The following is a 25532-nucleotide window of genomic DNA, read 5'->3' as shown; positions in this document are numbered from 1 at the left end:
GAAGCAAAACTTTATCACGCTTGTTGCACACCGTCGAGAATATAACATGCATTCATAGCGAGGTACTCGCTGAAAAAGAAACGAATACTCACCAAAGAAATGACTTCTTGTAATCGGTAGCGTCTCATCAACTCGTCTGCAGCCACAGGTGGAAAATGGTGGACGGAGAAACGCAATGCAGGTGGCAGTGAAAATGCGCGGTCTCACGCATGCGCAAAACGGGGTCACTTTACTGAACTCATTTGATTTGGATTAATAAAGATTATAGGTGAAACGACAAATACATTTTACGTTACATCAATTAAATGTAAATTAATATTTTAAAAATAAAATTATTTAAATAATGGGAACAGTATTTATTTGTGTCACATCTAAGAAGGGCTTGAATCATTTTTTTGAGTGTAGAGGATGAAATAACAGACCTGTTTAACACAACAGCAGCTACAAGCAGTGATCAATCTGAAACCCGGAAATCAAACACAGATTTGCTGGCTGATCTTTGAGGAGTGAAAGCACAAGGAGCATTCATTCATTCAGGTTTAATAAACATTACACAAATGGAGGCTCCTTCTAAGCTTTATTAGTCTAGAACAGAAAAATGGTCTAAGTGGAATTATTCATTCACTAAACAATAATGCAGGAGAGGAACTTTATAATCCAGTGACATACGTAAACATGCAGTTCACTTTTATTCAGAATTATACAGATCATATAGAAGTTAAAGATCTCCCAAACACTGATGAAGACTCTAATGCCATGCTTGAGCTCTCATTGTCACAGAGTGAATTATACACAGCGGTAATGAGAATGGGAAGTGGAAAGACTCCAGCTATTGATGAATCCCAGTAGATTTCTGTAAATCTTTGTGGTCTGTGATAGGTGATGATGTTCTTTTGGTTCTTGATGACAGTTTGAATAAAGGTTTACTCCCATTAAGCTGCAGAAGAGCTGTAATAACTGTGTTAACAATAAAGGAGACTTGCAAAGAGGAAGCAACTGGAGACCTGCATCACTTTACTGCACCCATTATAAAATACTGTCAAAGGCATCAGCTACACGATTGAGTAAGGTAATAGGTCAAGTAATACACCAAGATCAACATTATTATATAGTGAATAGATCAGTTTTTGACAATGTTTATTTGGTTAGAGATGTTTTAGAAGTAATTGGGTATTAATTGTGGACTGATCTCTTTAGAGCAAGAGAAAGCGTTTGACCGTATACAACATGAATATTTAATAAAGCTTTTAGAAATGTTTGGTTTGAGCCCAGCTTCTGTAAATATGATCAATGTTTTGTACAGAGACATTCAAAGTGTATTAAAAGTCGACGGTGGTCTGAGTGCTGCTTTTACAGTACAGAGAGGAGTTAGACAGGGATGTGCTGTGTCGGGGATGTTGTACACACTGCCTATCCAACCTGTGCTGAATAAACTAAGCTCTGAGATAAAGGGTGTGTGTGTTCCTTATTGTGACGTTTCTCTGCATCTTTCTGCTTGTGCTGATGATGTTGTTGTTTCATATCGAATGCGGAAGATATTCAGAAACTGGATTTTATTGTAAGTGATTTTCAGAAGATCTCCTCTGCTAAAGTCAACTGGGGAAAGAGTGAAGCCCTGCTTGTGGGCAGCTGGAGCGGTGTCCCTCCCAAGTTACCTGGAGGTTTGACATGGAAGAAAGGAGGCTTGAAATACCTCGGGTGAAGATGACTGTGTTCAGAAGAACTGGAATGGTACGCTTGAGAAAATCCAAGGTCTTCTACAACAATGGAAATGGTTACTTCCCCAGTTATCGTATAGAGGCCGCACACTTATAGTTAACAGCTTGCTGGATCCTCTATATGGCACAAGCTGGCGTGTGGAGACCCGCTATTGGTTTACTACCGAATCTTCAAAGAGAGATGGTCAATTTGTTCTGGGACAACCTACATTGGATCCCTCAAAGTGTTCTCTTCTCACCAAGAGATGAAGGAGGTCAAGGCTTGGTTGATCTTGTGAGTAGAGGAGCAGCGTATAGACTGCAGGTCATCCAGAGACTATTGTTTGGGCCCAAGAGTCTTGAAGAGCCGGTGGTTTTTGTCAGGAGATGACACTCCAGGATTGATGGACATATCAGTGTCCAAAACAATGCCACGATTGAGAGACATTGTTGATAAAAGCAGGCACTGGACTGAGTGAATCTTGCTAAATGTATGGGAATAGGATCAGTAAGGTTTGCACAGGAACTCTGAGATAAACTGAGTGTGATGTTGAATGAAAAACACTGCTGGAGAGTTCTAGTCGGGATCTTTTTATCCCAGATGACGAGGAGTTTTCCCTGATATCAGAATTGAAGCTGTTGTTGGAGATGTTGGGGATAATAGTCCATCACTGTGTTTTAATGAAAGTGCTGATGTTAGTTCAGCCGAAGGTGAAATATTTGACAGAGATATTGTGGAAATAAATAACGAGCACATTTTAAAAGACAGAACTGACACGGTATGGAGAAACACACTGGCAGTAGAAGAAGTCATGAAAGCAGAATGGAGAATGATCTATAAAGCAGCATTGATGAGAAGAGGAGGACACTTGCAGTGGAGAATATTACATGCTGCTGTAGCTGTGAACACAAATGACACTCTCTCAAACAAACACACAAGCATGCATGTACACACACGAATACAGACTCTCTCACACACACACACATGCACGCACAAACACAGACACACGCACACACTCACGCATACACACACACACTAGCACACGCACGTGTAATATAGAGACACACAGAGCAGTGAACACATGCACACATACACGCACAAACAGATCTCTTTTTTTACTCACATACTGACACACACACTCTCTCTTTCTCTCTCTCTCTCACACATACACACACACACACACACAATCACACACACTGCTGCTGACTGCTCCTGTAGAGGATTCTAGGTAAATCTCTCGTCAGTCTTCAGCTCAGTTTCACTGATGATCCAGGATAAATCCTAAACCCAGGGCAGAGTGGCTCAGTGAATGTGGTCTGGACTGAGTGGATGAGGCTCATTGTGTCTCTATAGATGTTGTAGAAGATCAGAGTTCCTGCACTGTGATCCACAAACACTCCTATTCTCCTGTTGAGCGCCTTCACTGGGAGATCAGTGCGTGTGTTATTGTGTCTGAATGAGAAATTGGAGGAAGAGCAGCTCAAACTCCAGGACTGAGCATTAGATCCAAACCAACACTCAACACCTCCTCTCTTCCTCCTGATGCTCTTATATGACACTGATATACACACACCATCATCTCCACTCCAGTCAATCTCCCAGTAACAGCGTCCACACACACTCTCTCTGCACAACACCTGATAAACACCATCAAATCTGTCTGGATGATCAGGATACGGCTGATTCTCTCTCACATGCTTCACCTCTCTGTTCTCCTCAGACAGAATGAGACGAGTGTTTGCTGTGTTTGGATCCAGAGTGAGGAAACAAACATCTGAACACAAGAACACACACATTTATAACCACAGCTGTGTGCGTGTGCCTGTGTACAGGCGCATGTGTGTGAGAGAGAGAAAGAGAGAGAGAGTGTGTGTGTGTGTGTGTGTGTGTTTGTTAGATTGTATGTGCGCATGCGATTGTATGTGTTCACTGCTGTTTGCGCATGTGTCTGTGTGTGAGAGTGTGTGTGTGTGAGAGAGAAAAAGAGTATGTGTGTGTGAGATAGACTGTTTGTGTGTGTGTGTTCATATTTGTTTGTGTGTGTGTCTGTGTGTGTGTGAAAGAGTGTGTGAGAAAGAATATGTGTGTGCGAGTGTGTCTGTGTGTGTTTTTGTGTGAGAGAGAATGTGTATGTGAGTGCGTGTGTCTGTGTGAGAGAGAGTGTGTGTGTGTATGTGTGTGTGCGTATGTGAGTGAATGTGTGCATGTGTGTGTGAGAGAGTATGTGCGTACGTGTGTGTGTGTGTGTGTGTGTACGTGTTTTTGTGACATATCAGGACACAAATCTGTATAATGACATGGGTATGACACAGGTATTACAAAAAGGAGGTGAAATATGAGGACATTGGTGACGTCCTCATTTCTCAAAATGCTTATAAATCACACTGAATGAGTTTAATCAGAGAGTAAAGCTGCACACAGTCTCCTGTGATGGTTGGGTTTAGGGGTGGGGTGGGGTGAGGGCAATACAATATACAGTTTGGACAGTATAAAATGAATGGAAACCTATGTAATGTCCCCACTTTTCACAAAAACAAACATGTGTGTGTGTGTGTGTGTGTGTGTGTGTGTGTGTGAGAGAGAGAGAGAGTGTGTGTGTGAGAGTGTGTTTGTGTGTTAGATTGTATGTGGGCATGCGTGTGTTCACTGCTGTTTGCGCATGTGTCTGTGTGTGAGAGTTTGTGTGTGTGTGTGAGTGTGTGTGTGTGTGTGTGTGTGTGTGTGTGTGTGTATGGAACAAAATCAATGCCTAAAGTCTTGAATTAAAAAGCTTGTTGAATATCACAAACTGAAAAAAATAATACACCGTATTAACAAGTTCTTGCATTTTAATGACTTGAATTCCAGGGTTTGTATTTTTAGGTCCTGAAATTTAACATATCTGTTTATTTAAGCTGTGAATATTTCAACGAAAAATATTTCAAACACGTTTTCATACTTAAAAATTTAATAATTCATATTCAATTTTCAGATTTCACTTACAAAATATTCAATACCCTTTAAAAATACGATGTATAATATTCAAAAGGTCATTTTCAGTTCATTTTATTTCAGTTCTAATATTCGCTTCCATAAATTCAGTGGATCAAATTCGACTGATAAAATTCAACTTTACATCCGGGAACTGCAGGAGAAGCAATAGATTGCAGAGTGAAGATCGCCAGCTGCTCTAGCTTTCACCAGCAGGTGGAGATGGAATAATGTAAGATTTTTAACCCAGTAAACAGGCGAGAAAAAGGCTAATAAAGGCACAATAGTAGCATTTAATATTAATATCAATGCTTTGGACATTATAAATGATAAAAAGTATGAGTAAAATGAGTAAATGAGGTTTTAGTCATCTATATTTGCCCTTATGTAACGGAAGCCAGCTGGTGATCGCGTAAAGCTCACTCCTTGGATCCAGGGACAGACGTTGTTCTGCAATCTTATCGGAGCTTGTCTCCCATGCTGGCTCGTTACCTGCTCGGACCGGTGCGGTTACTTGCACATAAACCGTCTTTTGATGAATATGATGTTAAGGGCTAAGAACAATTACGAACAAAGATTTTCAAAACCAGGGAGATTTTATGAGAATGTCACTAAACAGTTTACTTGGAAATGTTAAACAGAGTTCAGGTATGATTTAAGGTTGGTTATGGATGGGGCGTCTGATTTAAAATAATTTAATATAATGTGCGAATGCATTAAAGGAGCGTCTTTAGTTGTTCACACAGAACCGTCTAATATGGCATAACTATAAGGAGTAATGTTTGCGCTGTTTAAACGCAGCTATGTCAGGACTGGGATAGGTTATACATTTTCATCATTTAAAAACCTATAGGCGAGAAAAAGGTATGAACGCAAAAGTGGCAATGTCGCAGCCAATGATAAGTAATAAAATGAGTCGTCTGTGGTTTGATAATAGGCAGTTATAACTGACTTTAATTTGTTTTTATTAAATGAGAAAACCGTTATTTATAACTTTGCAGCGAACGTTTGTATTTTATGATTAGCAATGTTGATCTTTTTTGCAGTTATTAAACATATAAACTTATTTAAACTGGTTTAAATTTAATATAGTTGTCACTTGAGCTAGTTTCATAAGATTATGTTTAGAATGCGTGATTTGACATGCGTGGTTGAGGGGTTCCTGCAAAGCAGCTCAATGTTCATCCTCATGGGGTATAACTGAGCTTTGATCGCCATCTACTGGAGAGAATGTATTTGCTCATTTATTCTATTAACTCTTTTTTGCAAGTCTGTTTTATGATTTCACAAAGTCAAACCATTATGTTTTTATTTTATATTTTGAGATGATCATATTTAAATAAACAATTGCTAGGGTAGCTAATAGTTTCTTTTTTATTGTTTAAAAAAAAAATCAGTAGCCTATAAAATCATAATTTTTGCTTGACAAAGTTATTGGTTTAGGATTCTGGATGCATTTTTGCTGTGTTGGAAACTCATAAGCTCACACTAGTTAAATCAATTATATTATCAGAAATGACAGATATAAGAAATCCATTAATATTCATCACTCTTTTTACAATTATACAAGCAATTTCTCGCCGACGTCAGCTCCACTTTCGGACATGGTAAACAGCCAGGTGTTATTCATATAAGCCCAAGCATGACATATGTCATGATTAATATAATAATCGAAACACTCTTGTAGGCTATTCTTATGCTTGGCCAAATGTCATGACTTTCACTTTCATTTTACATTATTATGCACACGCCCAGATGTCATCTGAAACTTTGGAAGAATTCCTATCATATATTGGCAGCCATCCAGCATCTCTTAATCAGTTTGATATGCGGCGCTGGCTCTGACCGGCCACCGGAGCTCGCGGCCACTCGTTCGAATTTGTCGTGAGCAAGTCGCACCGCACATGCATGAAAACGTCAATTATTTCATTAATTCATTAATTCATTCATTTTCCTTCTGCTTTGTCTCTATTTTAGAGGAAAAGCGATAATCTGGACAAACTAAAGACATTTTGCAAACGTTTAACCGTGGCAGAACCACAAAAAATCGAAAAAAAGAAGAGAAAACGATACCAAAGTGATAGCTAAAAAGGATAAATAGAAATATTAATTTAGAATCACGGATGACTTATTTAAGCGCAATAGCCCAAATACATGTCATTAAATAACCTAATAATAATAACAATCATAATTTAAATAATGAAATTATAACCTATCCCAATCCTGACATAGCTGCGTTTAAATAATAACTGAAGACGCTTCTTTAATGCATTTGCATGATAAATTATTTTAAATCAGACGCCCCATCCATAACCAACCTTAAATCATACCTGAACTCTGTTTAACATTTCCAAGTAAACTGTTTAGTGACATTCTCATAAAATCTCCCTGGTTTTGAAAATCTTTGTTCGTAATTGTTCTTAGCCCTTAACATCATATTCATCAAAAGACGGTTTATGTGCAAGTAACCGCACCGGTCCGAGCAGGTAACGAGCCAGCATGGGAGACAAGCTCCGATAAGATTGCAGAACAACGTCTGTCCCTGGATCCAAGGAGTGAGCTTTACGCGATCACCAGCTGGCTTCCGTTACATAAGGGCAAATATAGATGACTAAAACCTCATTTACTCATTTTACTCATACTTTTTATCATTTATAATGTCCAATGCATTGATATTAAAATTAAATGCTACTTTTTTGCCTTTATTAGCCTTTTTCTCACCTGTTTACTGGGTTAAAAATCTTACATTATTCCATCTCCACCTGCTGGTGAAAGCTAGAGCAGCTGGCGATCTTCACTCTGCAATCTATTGCTTCTCCTGCAGTTCCCAGATGTAAAGTTGAATTTTATCAGTCGAATTTGATCCACTGAATTTATGGAAGCGAATATTAGAACTGAAATAAAATGAACTGAAAATGACCTTTTGAATATTATACATCGTATTTTTAAAGGGTATTGAATATTTTGTAAGTGAAATCTGAAAATTGAATATGAATTATTAAATTTTTAAGTATGAAAACGTGTTTGAAATATTTTTCGTTGAAATATTCACAGCTTAAATAAACAGATATGTTAAATTTCAGGACCTAAAAATACAAACCCTGGAATTCAAGTCATTAAAATGCAAGAACTTGTTAATACGGTGTATTATTTTTTTCAGTTTGTGATATTCAACAAGCTTTTTAATTCAAGACTTTAGGCATTGATTTTGTTCCATAGTGTGTGTGTGTGTGTGTGTGTGTGTGTAGTCCTACATTTGCGTGGTCCTGCTGTAATCCTCGTGTGTCCTCCATGATCCAGACTGTAAACACACACAGATGGAGAGAATGAGCTGTTTCGTTTCCCCCTCAGCTAATAAGCTAAAGCTAGCACTGAGCTGCTCAGCTACACGCTCCAAACTCTTGAGCTAAAACACACAACACTTGTTGGTTGAGCCGGGATCCACAATGAATGTAACACAGTGCGTTCTTTTCCTCTGCTGTTGGTGAAGCGAGCGCAGATACTGCTCATGTTGATGGAGACACCCTGCTGCAACATTCATTTATTACAGTGATCACACTTAGCTTTGCCATCGTTCTTCAGCACATGCAGCCTTTGAGCACATGTTGCAGTCCATCTCTAAACTATGTTCAGATTATTAAAGCTGCTCGCCAGCGCCCAAGTTCCTGACAGATTAGCAAGTGAAAAATACACATGTGTGCACAGAGAAGAGGAATCCAGATGTTGATTTTAGAACAAGAGTCTGAACATTAATCCAAGTGTCTGATTCCAGAATCTGAATCCATCTTCAATCCCCAACCCTATTCCTGACCTGATATTGTAGGATTCTTCAGCAGAAATGGAGGAAGAAGTTTCTCTGCTCAGCTCAAATGCTGAAACTGTACAGTGTGTCCTGCTTAATGTCACTGTAACTGAGCCAATACACTCCAACATTTACAGAGGAGATTCATTTCACACTCAATGATTTGCTCTTCATAGACATGACTGGAATACTCTACAAGCTGTATCTTCTGTCTGTCCTCACCCCATAACCCTCACAGAAAACTGAAGCTGATCACAAAAGAGCTTTCTAGTGTCTTTTTAAAGCCATTCAGTGTAAAAGCACACGGCCAGTGATGCTCCACATACTTGAGTTTGTCCAGTGTGTAGTTTGGATCCTCCAGTTGTTCAGAGAGCAGCTTGACTCCTGAATCTCCTGGATGATTGTAGCTCAGATCCAGCTCTCTCAGGTGTGAGGGGTTTGAAGTCAGAGCTGAAGACAGAAAACCACAGCCTTCCTCTGTCACCATACAGCCAGACAATCTACAAACACAGCAATAGTCCACATCACACAGTTGGACAATCACACATCTCTTTGTGTTGTGAAGATGCTGACTGCTGTTTCTGCTCATGTCAACAGCAGTGATGAACACACTCATCCTGATCAGCTCTCCTTATTGATCGAGCCCTCGCATCAGCAAACACACACACTCACACACTCAACAAGGACTCGACATCATCTGTAGAAGGTTACAGAGCATGACATGTTACACGTGTTATTATATATATTTTTAGTTATTTTATTGTAGTTGAACCTGGTAAAGTTTTCAAACAGTGAACTAAGACTGCAACTATTAGTGAAATCTATATTAAAGGTCTTCAAATATGATTTAGATTTACAGTAATTGTTTTTCATGTTTAAATCTGATTTATTCTTGTGTTTAAAGAGTTTGTCATTCCTCTACTTCAGTGTCTCAGACTCATTCAGAAATGATTATTAAATGCTGGAATAATGCACAAGAGAGTTTGGCGAACACGTTTTACACCATTTCAAATATATATTATATGTGCGGCTGTATAAGTCACATACAGCGCTCAGCATAAAGGAGGACAGCCCATTCTGAAAACCAAGACTTTCCTCCATTTCTCAGTCAATATAGGCAGTGTATTCTGCTGCATTTAAACAGAACACATTTATTAAACAGATTTATTCATGAACATCATATTTTAGTCACCAAACATATTCAGAAATTGAAAGAATGCAATTAAATTCAGGCTAAATACTGCAAAAAAAACTACGAATTTTCAGATTTTTCCATTGTTTTGCTTCTCTTAATTTTTCCTCTTTTTAATTTTGTATTTAATATTTTTCTATAGCACATAGATGTGGTTGTACTTGTTTTTAGACTGTTATCATGAGTTATTTTGTTAGATGAGCTCCAGATTTGGCTAATCTATTGTATATGCACAAATATAATACTGTAGAGCTTCCTATTAAAATATGAATGTAAAAGAGAGATTAGTGAGGGGTGTACTTATATATGCTGAGCACTGTATATTGTTCACCCAGAGTGTTTACATGGTCACACAGCAGTAACACAACAAGCATTTAGTTTGGGCTAGCTTCTGCAGATGGACATTGCTGTACACTGCCCTTGATGGGTGAGTGGGGGAGTGTCTGTTGTCTCTCAGGTGTGAATTATTCATGAGCATTGTCACTCACACATACAGCTGAGATCACCCAAAACAAACTTAAAAAAACGTAGATCATTGTAATGTTTTCTCTGAATGAGAGAACAGAATAATTTTCACATAATTGTGCAGTAAATATTCTAGTCTACAAGACTGCTTACTCTAAAGTCTTGTTCAGGCACATTCAGTGTGGTTTTTGCAGGGCTGGATTAACCAATGGGCCTTATAGGCACAGGCCCAGGGGCCCATGCGCACTAGGGGCCCCTGCAAGAGGAGAGAAAAAAAGACAATTTCGGAGTGTCTTTTTTGGCTAATTGCAAATAGCGCATGTAGTTGGATGCCTGATTGATAGAGACAAGATGAGTAAAGAGTTGCTGAACAGTACAGCCGCAGTGGCGCACCTTGTAAGGCGCACAGTTCCATTTTTTGACGCGATTAATTATAAACTCAATTCGAATCCACCATCAGCTGAACTCGTGCTACTTTTTTTTCTCCCCATTACATATCAGATTGGAAATATATTTATTTTTAACAGGAAGGAAACATTTTTTAAAAATAACGCAAATGTGATATAAAGTCACAAGTGTCTTGTGGGTATTTAATAATGTTTAGCCTTATAGGTGCCTCCCTCTCTGCAAAAACTATATTGCTCAGATAACTGTATTTCCTCTGAGCAAAAAAATCGCGATCACATATTAATATTATTATTATATTTAAACTGCTTTTTTTCTTTAACTAAACAGAATACTGTAATTGGTCAAGCGCGGAAACGTCAGTTTTGTAATAACCCGCACTAAACTGAGCGGACTGTAGTGTAACGTTAGTATTGGTCATAGATCAAAAATGAGTGGACAAGTGGATTTAGCAAACGCGAGAGAAAGAGGAGGCATCTTTATTGAGGCATTTTCCATACACACTATCTTTAAACAGCCCCTTGATCAGGAGAATGAGGGTACAGAAGAAGACGTTATGGTAACTTTAAATGATGAGTAGCTAGCATAAACCAGGCGGAGGAGGCTAATGGCAGCGCAGCGCGGACTGGATTCATCGTGTGAGAGAAAGACAGAAAAGGAGAGAGAGAGGGAGAGAGAGAGAGAAAGGCCCAGAATATATATATTTATAGTTTTATTAGTATTTTTATTCAATGCTTTGAAAAATAAGTTAAATCTTTGTAGACTATAAATACATATGTACTATATATCATTTATTTAAATATGTGGGCAACAAATTATAGATTCATTTTATTTAAAAATTATTATATTATTCTTATTTTTTAAATTCAACTATAGGGGTGCGGCCAGTTAGGGTGCCTTACAAGACAATGTGCCCAGGGGCCCCTGAGTTCCTAATCCGGGCCTGGGTTTTTGGGTCTTATTTCAGCTACATTTGTTTCTCCAAAACCTATTAACCACACATAATATTTATTTCTAAAACACAAGCATGTACATCAATACTCTCACATATTATTGTAGCTCAGTTTGTGTTGAATACAAATAAAACACATTTTGGCCAGTTCTGTGTAATAAGTAGCTGAAATCAGCACAGATGTCAGGGCATGTCAAAACATCTCAGGGGTCCCAAAATCACCTCAAACCCCTGAGGGTTAACTACAGGTATAGTATGGGCAGTGTGAAACATAATCACTGATAAACCAGAATTCCTGTTATCTGGGGTTTAGTAACACCCAGGGTTAACATGTTCAAGCATAAAGAGCTCTAATATGAAGCTGTCTGACTGTAGTTATTGTAGAGTGGAGAATCATTTACCTCAGTGTCTCCAGTTTACAGTCCACAGTCTTCAGTCCATCAGAGAGAAGCTTCACTCCTGAATCCTGCAGGTCATTGTTACTCAGGTCCAGCTCTCTCAGCACACAGTTTGAGGATTGTAGAGCTGAAGACAAACTCTCACAGCACTGAACAGTGAGATTACACATGGCCAATCTGAGAAAGAAGAACACATTACTAAAACCACACTGTTAATGTGATCAGTCTGATGTAACAAAACAAAAAAAAATCAATCAATCAATCAATCAATAAGGTGTTTAAACTCAGACCTCAGTGTCTCCAGTTTACAGTGTTGACTCTTCAGTCCATCAGAGAGCTTCTTCACTCCTGAATCCTGCAGGTCATTGTTACTCAGGTCCAGCTCTCTCAGCACACAGTTTGAGGATTGTAGAACTGAAGACAAACTCTCACAGCACTGAACAGTAAGTTTACACCACTGTAGCCTGTGTAGAGGACAAACACAATATTTACTACAGGTATAATATGAGCAGTGTGAAACATAATTACTGATAAACCAGAATTCCTGTTATCTGGGGTTTAGTATCACCCAGGGTTAACATGTTCAAGCATGAAGAGCTCTAATATGATACTGTCTTACTGTAGTTATTGTAGAGTGGAGAATCATTTACCTCAGTGTCTCCAGTTTACAGTGTTGACTCTTCAGTCCATCAGAGAGAAGCTTCACTCCTGAATCCGGCAGGTCATTGTTACTCAGGTCCAGCTCTCTCAGGACACAGTTTGAGGATTGTAGAGCTGAAGACAAACTCTCACAAGAATCGGCAGTGAGTTTACATGTCATCAGTCTGAGAAAGAGCACACATGACTAAAAACACACTGTTAATGTGATCTGTCTGATGTAACGAAACAAAAAAAATCAATCAATCAATCAATCAATCAATCAATCAATCAATCAATCAATCAGGTGTTTGAACTCAAACCTTAGTGTCTCCAGTTTACAGTGTTGACTCTTCAGTCCATCAGAGAGAAGCTTAACTGCTGAATCCTGCAGGTCATTGTTACTCAGGTCCAGCTCTCTCAGCACACAGTTTGAGGATTGTAGAGCTGAAGACAAACTCTCACAGCACTGAACAGTGAGTTCACAGCGCTGTAGCCTGTGTGGAGGACAAAGAGCAACAAAATCAGCAGTAAGAAATGAGTAGTGTTGAGTGTTCATGAGTCCAGTCTACAGTGATAAAAGTAACACTGGAAATAAACTATATATATAAATACTGCTCAAACAATAAAGGGAACACTAAAATAACACATCCTAGATCTGAATGAATGAAATATTCTTATTAAATACTTTGTTCTTTACACAGTTGAATGTGCTGACAACAAAATCACACAGCCATGATCACTGGAAATCAAATGTATTAACCCATGGAGGACTGGATTTGGAGTCAGACTCAAAACTGTAGTGAACTGCAAGAATTGCTGACACACTCCAGACACATGGGCATTTTCAGAACAAGAATATTATTTCATTTAAATCTGCTCTTTTTATTGATTGATTTATTTAAACTACATTTAACTCAACTAAACCTGTATTTCCCCATTCACGTGACTGTAATGAATTATTGAACAGATTATTAATAACTAATCAGAGAGCATTTTACTGAGCTCAGTGTAAAGATTAGTGTTTAGGCCTACAGTAAATGTAATATTACAGGCATGTCTGCAGCGAGACGGCAATACTGTGTCTAAAATTACACTATTTCTCTGATCAAAAAACAAACACAATTATCCAAGGGCAACACTGTGTTAGATTTGAGCAAATACACATCAACAAATGTCCTATTCAGCTGGTGGAGCACAGGGATTTACAGGGATTTGAGTTATTTTCCAGGATAAACTGTAAAGCAAATGAAGTAGATTATTAAATAAGTACAAATGTTGTTTGTGTGAGTAAAAAGTCAAGAAAAGTTTGTTAAATACGTTTAGAAATGCTGAAATAAATGAGCAAATAAGGAAACAGAACACTGCCGCCGCGTCCCCATGCAGTAATATGGTGTATCAGCGATCTTACAGGGGGACGATATGGCCAGCTAAAGATTTTCTGTTAAAGCAGGGCAGTGATTCACTAAACTGATCTGAGTCTTCAGTGCAGACTGATGTGTGTCTTCTGTGATCAATCAATGAATACTCACAGAGCTCTTCTGCAGTTTCTCACAGCTGCTATCAGTCTCCGTCTTCCCACATCTGATGTGTTGAATTTATTAGAGTCTAACTCATCCAGCGGCTCCTCTGACATCTCAATCATGTAGGAGATTGTTGAGCAGTGAGCAGGAGTGAGTTCCTCCTCTGAGTGTTTGTCTGATTTCACAAACTCCTGAATCTCTCTGGCCAGAGTCTGATCTTTCACCTCCAGCAGACAGAGGAACAGATTGATGGATCTTTCAGCTGAGAGATGTTTACCTCTCTTGATCTCGTCTTTAATGTACTGTGTGATTCTCCTGATGTTCTCTGAGCTCTCCTCCGTGTGTGTCAGCAGATCCTGGAAGAGTCTCTGATTGGAATCCAGTGAGACGCCCAGCAGAAACCGCAAGAACAGATCCAGATGACCATTACTACTCCAGACAGCTTTAACTACTGCTGAACTGAGCAGATCATACAGAGACTTCTCAGAGCTGGACTGTAGATATTGATTATATGAATATTCACTGTCATAAATCACCCTCAGCGGTTCTCTGTTCTCTGTTAAATGGCAGTAAAACACAAAGAAAGCAGCCAGAAACTCCTGAAAGCTGAGATGGATGAAGCTGTAGACTTTCCTCTGATGAATCACAGATTCCTCCTTGAAGATCTCAGTGCAGATCCCAGAATACACTGAGGCGTCAGTGACGTCTATGCCGCTCTCAATTAGGTCCTCCTCATAAAACATCACATTGCCCTTCATCAGCTGTCTGAAAGCCACTTCAGCAAGTTTGAGAATCACTCCTCTGTTGGACTGCAGGAGTTTCTCTGGATCTCTCTCTTCATACTTCTGCTTCCTCATGTTGATCTGAATCAGCAGGAAGTGGATGTACATCTCAGTCAGAGTTTGAGGGATTTCTGCACTCACATCTTCTTCCAGGAGCTTCTGAAGCACAGTGGAGGAGATCCAGCAGAAGACGGGTATGTGGCACATGATCTGGAGGCTTCTTGCTCTTCTGATGTGGGAGATGATTCTGCTGGCTTGATGCTCGTCGCTAATTCTCTTCCTGAAATATTCCTCCTTCTGAGGCTCAGTGAATCCCTGAATTTCTGTCAGACGCTTGATGTATGTGGAGGGGATCTGATGGGCTGCTGCTGGTCTGGAGGTGATCCAGATGAGAGCAGAGGGAAGCAGATCTCCTTTCAGGAGGCTCCGCATCAACACAGCCACTGATGAAGGTTCAGTCACAGCACAAACTTTCTCCTCATCTGAAAAGTTGAGTGTGATTCTGCTTTCATCCAGACCATCAAAGATGAACACAACTCTACACTGCTCATAAATCTTGGGCTCCAGATCTTCAAGTTTAGGATGAAAGTCCAGCAGAAGTCTGTGAAGACTGTACTGATGATCTCTGATTAAGTTCAGCTCTCGAAATGGAAGCACAAACATGAAATCTACATCCTGATTGTCTTTTCCCTCGGCCCAGTCCAGAATGAACTTCTGCACAGAGACGGTTTTCCCGATTCCAGCGATGCCTTTAGTGAGAACAGTCTTGATCTGGGCTTTCTCCTTCTTGATCTGTTCCTCATGTCCTGCTCCAGCTGAGGCTTTAAAGATGTCATTGCAGTAGACTGGAGTGTGTTGTGAGGGTTTTGTTCTGGCTCTTTTCTCCATCTGTAAAACCTCATGTTCTTCATTCACTCCTTCACTCTCTCCTTCTATGATGTAGAGCTGTGTGTAGATCCTGTTCAGGAGGGTTTGAGTCTCTCCATGGTTGATTCCCTCAAATAATCTCTCATACTTGTTCTTCATGCTGGTTTTGTGCTGCTCTTTGACTCTCTGAAGTTCATCATGTTCTGGTTGGAGTGAATCCTGCTGCAGGTCTCCAGTCTGACCATCTCTATCCACACTGCAGGAACAACAACAACACAAAGAGTCAATGAGTGCCAGTGTAAAGATCCTCTAGTGAAGCCATGTGTGTTTTCTCTGAACCAGCTGAGACACAATACACAGATTTAATCAGATTTAATTTAAACACCACACACTGATCTCTTGTACTGCTCAAAATGCTGTAAACATTTAATAGTACTTGTCATTTATTAAATGTAACACTTCAATCATTTGATATCCTTTATTCATAATGATGCTGGATGCTCACTGAAGACATTTAAAATCTTTTAGGATGAAAATGTGAGAGAGCACAAGTGTAACACTGCCGGTCCTACACCACCCAACCCGCTCCGAGCAGGGATCCAACCGGCTACCTTCTGCATGGGAGTCGGTTGCTCTACCAAGGAGGCTAAAGACCATGGCCTCTGGCGTCTGTCACTAGAGCAGCTTTAGAGGTCAGAGGAGTGAGGTTTACCTGCACAGCACTTCACTTGCTGGCCTCCGTTACAATAAAGACTGTGTGGTGTGTTTGTCTCACATAACTTGTTCATTCATCTCGTCTAAAATCTTTCTCTTGATTGTCCACACTTTGCTGACTATTGTAAAAGCTGGTAAACTCACTCCTCTAACTCTAACAGTTTGAGTATTAATGCTTTATTAGTACTTCACTAATGATCAGATGTGAGTGTGTGGACATTTAGTTTTAAAGTCTCCTGTAATTGTAACACTTGTTAATGTCTGATCTTCTAGAAACACAGGATCATATAAATGCTGCAGTGTAATCATGTGTGTGTAGAGATGATCTACCTGACAGCAGGTCCTGTGTTTCCACTCTTAAATTCTATTGGTGGATTCATAGACGCGTCACTCTTCATAGACACACAGCTGAGCTCTGCTTCTGCTCTCTTTTGATGAACTGAACTAAAACAGAGAAGATTAAAGTTGAGCGCTGCACACACTGCACAAACCTAATATTATTCATTCTTCATTTACAAAAATACTTAAGTTAATTTCCTTTATATTTGAACAGAAACTGTCTGAATGTGGAAAATATCAGCAAACACAGATCAAGGCTCATTTCTAGTAGAGAAAGCCCAACAGAAATGCAGCACTATTAGAGCAGATTAGAGCTGAAACTAATCATCGAATCACTGAATGAAGTCCACAGTGTAGGTGTGGGAGGAGCTTAATCATTCAGGCGAGTCAATCATCATCACATGACTATATAAGCAGCAGTATAAACTGCACTGTGTCAGCTGACTGTTATTCCCGCCTCCAGCAGCTCCCCTTATCCTCCTCCTCATCACTCAGTCTTCAGAAGGTCACTCATTGGGGGTTTGTCTGCAGAGCTCCAGTCCAGACTTTGAGGACAGCAAGACAAGTTCATTTACCATCATCTATCATGACTGAATGAGCAGGAGAACTCGAGAAATATCAATTCTAGAAACCAAATGTGTTGATCAGCAGCATCTATGAGGCCAACACAACATGATGATGACTACGCTTCAGTGAAAACAGACTCAGATCAGAGGAATGGCTGATCAGTACAGCACAAAAACAGCAGGGGAAAGTGTGCAGGAAAAGCCCTTTATGGCAGGAGATCGGGAACACTTAAGTTTAGCTCACAATTCATACTATTAACTACCGGCTTATTAACTGTGTAATGTGAACATATGAACTGCTCATTAGTAGTCATACAGTATGATCTTACTGTGGACCCAAAACCTAAACCCACCTTCTACCTCACTAACTATTAATAAAGCGCTGATTGGTTTGTTAACACCATCAATTGTGGCCTGAAGTGTAAAGCGGAGATCTTCAAGCACTATCCTGCAGAGCTCAGATACAACATCTAACATCTGAAACCCAACAGATCCACAACACTAATTACCTGATTCATTTATTATGAAAATACTCATCAGTTGCAGATATTAAAGAGATGATCTACCTGACAGCAGGTCCTGTGTTTTCACTCTTAAATGTTATTGGTACACCCATAGACGCGTCACTCTTCATAGAAACACAGCTGGGCTCTGCTTCTGCTCTCTTCTGATGAACTGAACTAAAACAGAGAAGATTAAAGTTCAGCGCTGCACACACTGGAGTCAACACAGCAGATTTACTCAACATTTCATCATTAAAACACTGTTTAAACAGCACTTCATGATACTTTTCATGATGATTGTACACAATCTTGCTGCCTGTATGTGTTAATATTCAGACAGATTAAAAACACAACTAACAGAGAGTAAATATAATATCCTGTAGAAAATAATCATATGAAATGTCAAGTGTAGGTCTAATACCTGCATTCTGTAGACAAATCCTGATCTCCAGCAGCGTGTGTGTTACCCATGATGGATCTGAAGAGTTTGATCTCCAGCAGAAACTCTAGAAGAAACTGATGAACAATCACAGATCTCCAGTCATTGATCAGCCTTCATAATTCAACTGAATGCAGGTGTTACGGTTTAACTGGTGACCGTGTTAACTGGTGTCCCTTTCCAGATGTAAGCTATTCCCGTTTGCAGATTGGCAGATTCGTCACTTTTTCACAGCAACAAAACATGTCCATACCAAATAAAGATTATTATTAGTTGGTGTCAGTGTCATTGTGTGCATTATTGATTTTAATATCTGTGTAGCAGAACAGTATATAACCAAAGTAAATAAAAAAAATTAGAATTTACATGTCTTTAACAGGATTCGAACCCGTGTAGTGAAAAGGTTTCACACACGTATCAATCATCTTATCTAACTGAGCTACTCAGAACTCCAAACGAAGCAGTCTGTTTTAATATCTTTGTCAGTTAAAACATGCCTTGCTGTGGTTGTGGACCCGTGTTAACATGTTTCCATCAATGTTAACATGTTTACATGCTGTTTAGTTACATGTACTCGCGTTAACGTGTTTCTACAAACTCTCCCGCTGATAGAATAGCTCTCTGTGACTAAACGATGCTTCATCAGTTGCTCAAACCATGTTTTTTCTTAGTTCTAGACTCATGTCTACCTGTGCCTTTGGAGTCGTGTTAACTCGTGACCCATGCTCATACATGTAACGTAAATAAAGATTTTATCCAAAAAATGAATACAATGACGATATTATTATGCAACATATTATGTCTAATATATATAATATATATTTCATATATAATATTATGCAACAGAATATTATAATATTATGCAATCAGAATATAATAGTCCCATTGACTCGTGTTAGTCTGTGTCTACAAAGTTAAACGAGCTAATATTTTCTCAGAATAGCTCTAAATGACTACGATGTTCCGCTAAATACGCATACGTTATAAATCGCAGTCCCATTTTAATTTAAAGAGAATTAAAAAAATCAGGCTATACATAAACAAAACTTGTATGTGGATTCGAACCTACTAACAAAAGAGACGCATGAAAGGAACATACGTGCTAACTAATTGAGCTATCAAGCACTGATAAGTTTAACAGCTTTTAATAATTTTATCGTATGTAGCCAAATCATGTTCATAAGTACCTTGATACAGATGTAACCAAGATCATACATTGAAATGTTGCGATTTTCAATTAATATTCTGTTGCATAATATTATATATGAAATATATATTATATATATTAGACATAATATGTTGCATAATAATATCGTCATTGTATTCATTTTTTGGATAAAATCTTTTTTACATGTATGAGCATGGGTCACGAGTTAACACGACTCCAAAGGCACAGGTAGACATGAGTCTAGAACTAAGAAAAAACATGGTTTGAGCAACTGATGAAGCATCGTTTAGTCACAGAGAGCTATTCTATCAGCGGGAGAGTTTGTAGAAACACGTTAACGCGAGTACATGTAACTAAACAGCATGTAAACATGTTAACATTGATGGAAACATGTTAACACGGGTCCACAACCACAGCAAGGCATGTTTTAACTGACAAAGATATTAAAACAGACTGCTTCGTTTGGAGTTCTGAGAAGCTCAGTTAGATAAGTTGATTGATACGTGTGTGAAACACGGGTTCGAATCCTGTTAAAGACATGTAAATTCTAATTTTTTTTATTTACTTTGGTTATATACTGTTCTGCTACACAGATATTAAAATCAATAATGCACACAATGACACTGACACCAACTAATAAGAATCTTTATTTGGTATGGACATGTTTTGTTGCTGTGAAAAAGTGACGAATCTGCCAATCTGCAAACGTGAATAGCTTACATCTGGAAAGGGACACCAGTTAACACGGTCACCAGTTAAACCGTAACACCGGAATAGATCAGCAGCTGAGACACTCAAATCCAGAAGCTCATCACGAGTAAACTAATGAAGAATCACAGCGTCATTCGTTTGATAATAATAACATCATACACACATTCACATAAAGCTTACAGGTTTTGTCAAGACATTAAAGATTTAAAGCTGTTCTGCGTTATAAATGGTGAATTCTGTCTGTTTAAAATGGCGACACAACAACTAAACACTTTCACTTTCGTTTCTGAAGGAGCGGCAAATCATGAGTTCAGTGAAAAACAACAGTCACAAACACTCTAAACAGAGCAGAGAAGAGTCAAACAGCTGCAGGGTTATCAAAGCACCTGCGGAGGTACATTTTTCTAGAGTGATTTTACCTGAAGCAGTATAAACACTGGACACAGAGAAGACAGAACAAACACATACCCGGCCATCCTCCGCCGCCTCCTCTTCTTGTTCTTCTTGTGTTGCGAGTTATAGAAAGCAGCGTAAAGCTGAATACCGCCACCTGCTGTACTGGAGAGTGTATAATAATAATAATAATAATATGTTTACAGTTTGGTCAAATCAGTGTCATAGAGCTCAACGTAGATTTGTAGAAAATAAAATGACTGCTTTCACATATATACTCAAATCTATATACTCTAATCTTTCTTCATGAAGTCTAGCACAGCTTGTAGTATATTCCCCATGTGTGACTGCTCTGATGATTACAGCTCAGGCATTGAGAGGCTCAGGAGTTGTCCTGTTGTGTCGCTGCACTGATAATCCTCTCGTGTGTAACTGCAGATAAAAGCGTGTCTCTGTAGTGGTTTAAAGATCAATATGATCCTTAAAATATACTTTTAAATAAATTTAAATACAAAGAAGAGTTAAAATGGATATGATTTACACAACGATGTGTTGGTCTTTGTATTGAATAACTGCCTGAGAAAATGACTTGGAGTGTCCGCTAGGGGGTGGTCTAGAGCTGCAGATAGTAGGCGTTGTTTAACTGCACTGTGACCTTTTTTGTTTGTTTTTAATTGCATAACTGTCAGGAACAAACACACAACACAACACAAATAATGAAACACACAAAAAAGAATACAACAATGGTAAAAGTCAACAAAAAACAAAACAAATAGATAAAACAGATAGACAAAACAGATAAATAAAATAAAATAAATAAAATTACACAAAGTAGTGTGCAGCATTTCTACATCTGATGATTTTAGTAATTGACAGGGAATTTATAAAAAGTGTCATAATATTTGATGCATATCTCAGATTTTGTTTTTTTTTAACAATTTCACTGTAGAAAAAAAAATTAAATACAAAAAACGGCGGTTAATGTGGGAGAAGATTTAGCAGATTTCTGTTTGTGTATGTAAAACTTTGACAATAAAATAAAGAGGTTAACAATATATTCAAGACATTTATTGCATTTGTTTTCATAATGAAAAATTACATATTTTAATGTAAAATAATAACTAAGTTTTGTCCTTTCACAAATATATTTGGCTGATTTTTCCAGAAATTCTTTACAATGTTGCATTCAAAAAACAAAAGGCAAAGACTCTCTTCATCCACAGATATCCTCCATTTCAATGCGCTTTGATAAAAGAGATTTTACTGGGTAAATTTTATGTAATGTTTTAAAATGGATTTCCTTCATTTTATTATTAATAGAATATTTGAAGGTAGTTAACCAGGCTTTTTTCCAATTAATATTAACTATAATAGAGTCCCAGAAAAATGTGCCTCTAGGAGTGATTTTATTTTGCTTCTGAAAAAATACGAATATGTCTGTTAGTACATTTATTATCAGTCAACTCAACACCTTCTAAATGTAGTTTTGGGTTTACAGCAGATTAAAGCAAATATGATTTTTAACAAGTTGAATCATTTCTACAGGGATAGATTTAATTCAATTCTCTAAACAATATTGGGAAATTGTAAGTAGACATGAAATGTTCATAGGATAGGATATTCCCTGCACTGTCAAACAGTGTTAAAAGAGGATTAATGTCTCTATTAAACCAATTTACTAAGAATCAAGATTTATTTGAAGAGCTTATATTACCATTATTCCAAATAAAGGAGAAACATTGTGACAGTAAGAGATTTTCCAAGCAAGAAGAGCTTGTTGATGGAATTTAGTGAAAGTAGTGTGTGTGTGTGTGTGAATGTGTGTGTGGATGTTTCCCAGAGATGGGTTGTGCCTGGAAGGGCATCCGCTGTGTAAAAATTTGCTGGATAAGTTGGCGGTTCATTCCGCTGTGGCGACCCCAGATTAATAAAGAGACAAGGCCGACAAGAAAATAAATGAATGAATGATTCCAAAAGGAATTGGGGGTAGATAGACATCTCTTAATCCAATTAATCCTGAAGGTCTTATTGATATCTTCAAAATAAAGCATCTCTAGTCCTTCTTCAGCTTTCTTATTAGTGAGAACTCTTTTTTTATACTTTGGGACTTGTTTTTCCAAATAAAAGAAAAGAACAAGTTATTGATATCTTTGCAATTAGAGTCTTTAGGAAATAAAGACAAGGCGGGATAAACAAATGGAGATAAACCTTCAGCTTTACATAACAAGACACCACCACAAATGGAAAGATCACGCTGTAACCAGCAATTTAACACGGCTTTTGTTTTCTTTATTCTAGAAGAAACATTTAAGTCTTGTCTATTAAGTGTATTTTTGTAACAATATTTCCGAGGTATTTGACAGAGGATTTCACTGGGATGTTCATTATGTGTTTATTCCTTAAACTGTGTAAAGGCAGAATTTCACATTTGGAAAGATTTCAAGTTAAACCGGAAGCCTTTGAAAAAGTATTGCTTAAAGAAATAGCATCAGGGATAACAGAAGCGTGTTTGAAGAATAAGGTCGAGTCATCTGTAGATTGAGAAAACTTAAAAACTCTATCAACTTTTTGAGACCTTGAATTTGCTCACTATTGATAATACCAATTGCCAATAATTCAACAACTGATACAAATAAAAATGGGGAAATTGGACAACCTTGACGTACTCCACGATAAATGTTAAATCTCGTAGTTGTAGAAGTATTTATGATTACAGAACTATTAATATTGGTGTAAAAAAAATGATGACTTTTAGAAATTTATTCCCAAAACCAAAACACTCTACAGTTTAAAAATAAAAAAAAAATAAAAAAAAACTGTGTTCAACAGAGTCAAATGCTTTAAATCTAAACAAAGGATAATAGCTTCATCATCTCCATAATCAGCATAATCTAAGAGATCAAGCACTGGCCTAATATTATTAGTTATGTGGCGACCTTTTAGAAAACCTGTTTGGCATTCACTTATAATAATATTTACCTAATCTATTAGCAAATACCAAAGTTATACGTTTATAATCAATTGTTAGAAGTGAGATCGCTCTCCAGTTTTCTATCAATTGTGAATCTTTGTCAGGTTTAGCAATTAACGAGATGACTTCCTGATTCATGGAGGTAGACATTTCACCACTATTAATAAATTCAATAAACATGTTACAGAGGATTTTCAATGTGTTCCCAAAAATTCTACAGTCAACCCATCTATACCAGGAGCTTTACCCTTTTCATTTTAGGTAGTGCATCATTTAATTCAAGAGTGGCTATATTTGAATGACATAAATTATTAAAGTCTTCATCTATTATAGGAATATTTTGATTCATTACTTTAATGAAGTTATCACAATTATTTTCATCAAAATTGGAGGTATATAAGTTTTATAAAAGGAAAAAACATGATTCGAAATTGCTCTGGGATCCATACAAAGGCTTCCATTAATATTTATTGCAGGTAACAAATTTCTTTTAAAGTTTCTTTTTTCTAGAGCAAAGAAATAACTTGTGTTTTTTTTTTTCTCCCTCTTCAAGCCATTTGGCTCTAGAGCGAAGGAAAGCACCTTTAGCAATATCCAGGAACATTAGATCAAGTTTAGATAGAATTTTAGTCAACTCTTCCTCATCTTCCTTAGAACGAATTTCCTTCTGTTCCAGAATATGTCAATTATCCAGTAATTCCATTTCCTTTTGCTTGTTGATTTTTTTAAATTCTTTTCTACGTATTATGGCAATTTTTCTTACATTATATTTAAAAAGTTCCCAGTTACTTTTGAATTTATCTTTTAATCCTGCAAAAGTATTGCTTGCAATATTCTTAACACAGGCATTAAAGTAATTATCGTTAAGAAGATTATTATTACATTTCCAATATCTTCTAAGACTAGAATTTTCTTTTAAACCTTTAAGAGATAAATAAACAAGTTTATGATCTGTTAATGGAGCATGTCTATGATTAATTTCCTGAACATAACGTAAAGCTGTGTTAGAGATCAGAAATAAGTCAATTCTAGATTGTAAAGTCTTGCTTTTGTTAGACCATGTGTACTCTGATTTCACAGGGTTATAAAGGCGCCAAGTATCTGTAAGTAATAATGAGGCACAAAGAGATGCCAGATTGGATTGACCAGCATGTTGGATGGTACGAGAGGGATATCTATCAATCAAACCATCTATACAGTCATTAACATCGCCTGAACATATAATATAATATATGAACTGAAGCATGAACATTGCTCCATTTGTGATTAAGTCTGAAATTTTGGCAAACAAAGTCTTATTCAAGACTACATTACAAATGATAACCGTTGTGTTGTCCAGTCTAATAGTCAGAATCAACCATCTTCCATTTTCATCTGCAACAAAGTCAAGTACATCTCCTTTAAATCGATGCATCAAAACCATTACACCTGCTGATTGTGGAGTTCCATGACTAAAGTAAACAGTTTCCCCATTGTGATTCCCAAAATTTCACATCCAAGACCGAGGAATGAGTCTCTTGACAAAAAACAAAGTCGGCATCAGTTCGTTTCAAAGAAGAAGAAATAAAGAAATAAAGCTTTCCTTTTCGTGTTCTCTCGAATACCCCTTACATTCAAGGATGCTATACACTGTTAACCCTTACCGTAGATTATGCAGTAAATAACTGTAAAATAGCCAGTGTTTAGCTGTAATGAAAAGAAACAGTATTTTACTGTAAAATGAACAGGATTTGTATGAAATTCTGTAGTGCAAAGAATAAATTACAGTAATTTACTCTATATACCATTACAGATATTTACTGTGATAATAAATGGGAAATTACTGTTCAACCATAAACAACATTGCTAAATAACTAGTAAAAATGTTTATAAAATATATATTTATGTATATATCTTAAACAGCACGCACATACATTTTTGCAGAGACGCAATGAATTTGTCTGGAAAACTTCAAATGAAGTAAGTAAAAGTGGCATTAACAGTATAGTATAAAGGCTTTCCTAAATAAATGTATAAATCATGTTATTTGTTGTGTTTT

The 25532-nt window shown here is 37.6% G+C and overlaps 1 protein-coding gene across 6 annotated transcripts in view; it reads right to left on the bottom strand.

The window, feature by feature from the left end:
• Window positions 1-560: 560 nt before the first annotated feature.
• The window catches only part of si:dkey-26m3.3, a 167516-nt gene continuing 142544 nt past the window's right edge, over window positions 561-25532 (bottom strand). The window contains exons 1-12 of one of the 6 annotated variants that reach the window (XR_012402463.1): window positions 20550-20627; window positions 18234-18328; window positions 17876-17989; window positions 16735-16848; window positions 14051-15946; window positions 12842-13015; window positions 12533-12726; window positions 12173-12346; window positions 11886-12059; window positions 8797-8970; window positions 7923-7969; window positions 561-3472 (exon numbers count right to left, since the gene is read on the bottom strand). Coding sequence is in view for 4 of the 6 variants with exons in the window: in XM_073948107.1 (XP_073804208.1) it covers window positions 2946-3472; window positions 7923-7969; window positions 8797-8970; window positions 11886-12059; window positions 12173-12346; window positions 12533-12706; window positions 12842-13015; window positions 14051-15946; window positions 16735-16848; window positions 17876-17989; window positions 18234-18328; window positions 20550-20606 (3720 nt within the window). In the remaining 2 variants the exon portion in view is untranslated. Of the gene's footprint in view, window positions 3473-7922; window positions 7970-8796; window positions 8971-11885; window positions 12060-12172; window positions 12347-12532; window positions 12727-12841; window positions 13016-14050; window positions 15947-16734; window positions 16849-17875; window positions 17990-18233; window positions 18329-20549 lie in introns of those variants that run through there. The other 5 variants (XR_012402462.1, XM_073948107.1, XM_073948108.1 and 2 more) reach the window with 5 other exon arrangements.

The sequence above is a fragment of the Danio rerio genome, chromosome 4 (genome assembly GCF_049306965.1).
Source record: "Danio rerio strain Tuebingen ecotype United States chromosome 4, GRCz12tu, whole genome shotgun sequence".
NCBI classification, from domain to species: Eukaryota; Metazoa; Chordata; class Actinopteri; order Cypriniformes; family Danionidae; genus Danio; species Danio rerio.
This window is presented reverse-complemented; position numbering and strand designations above follow the sequence as displayed.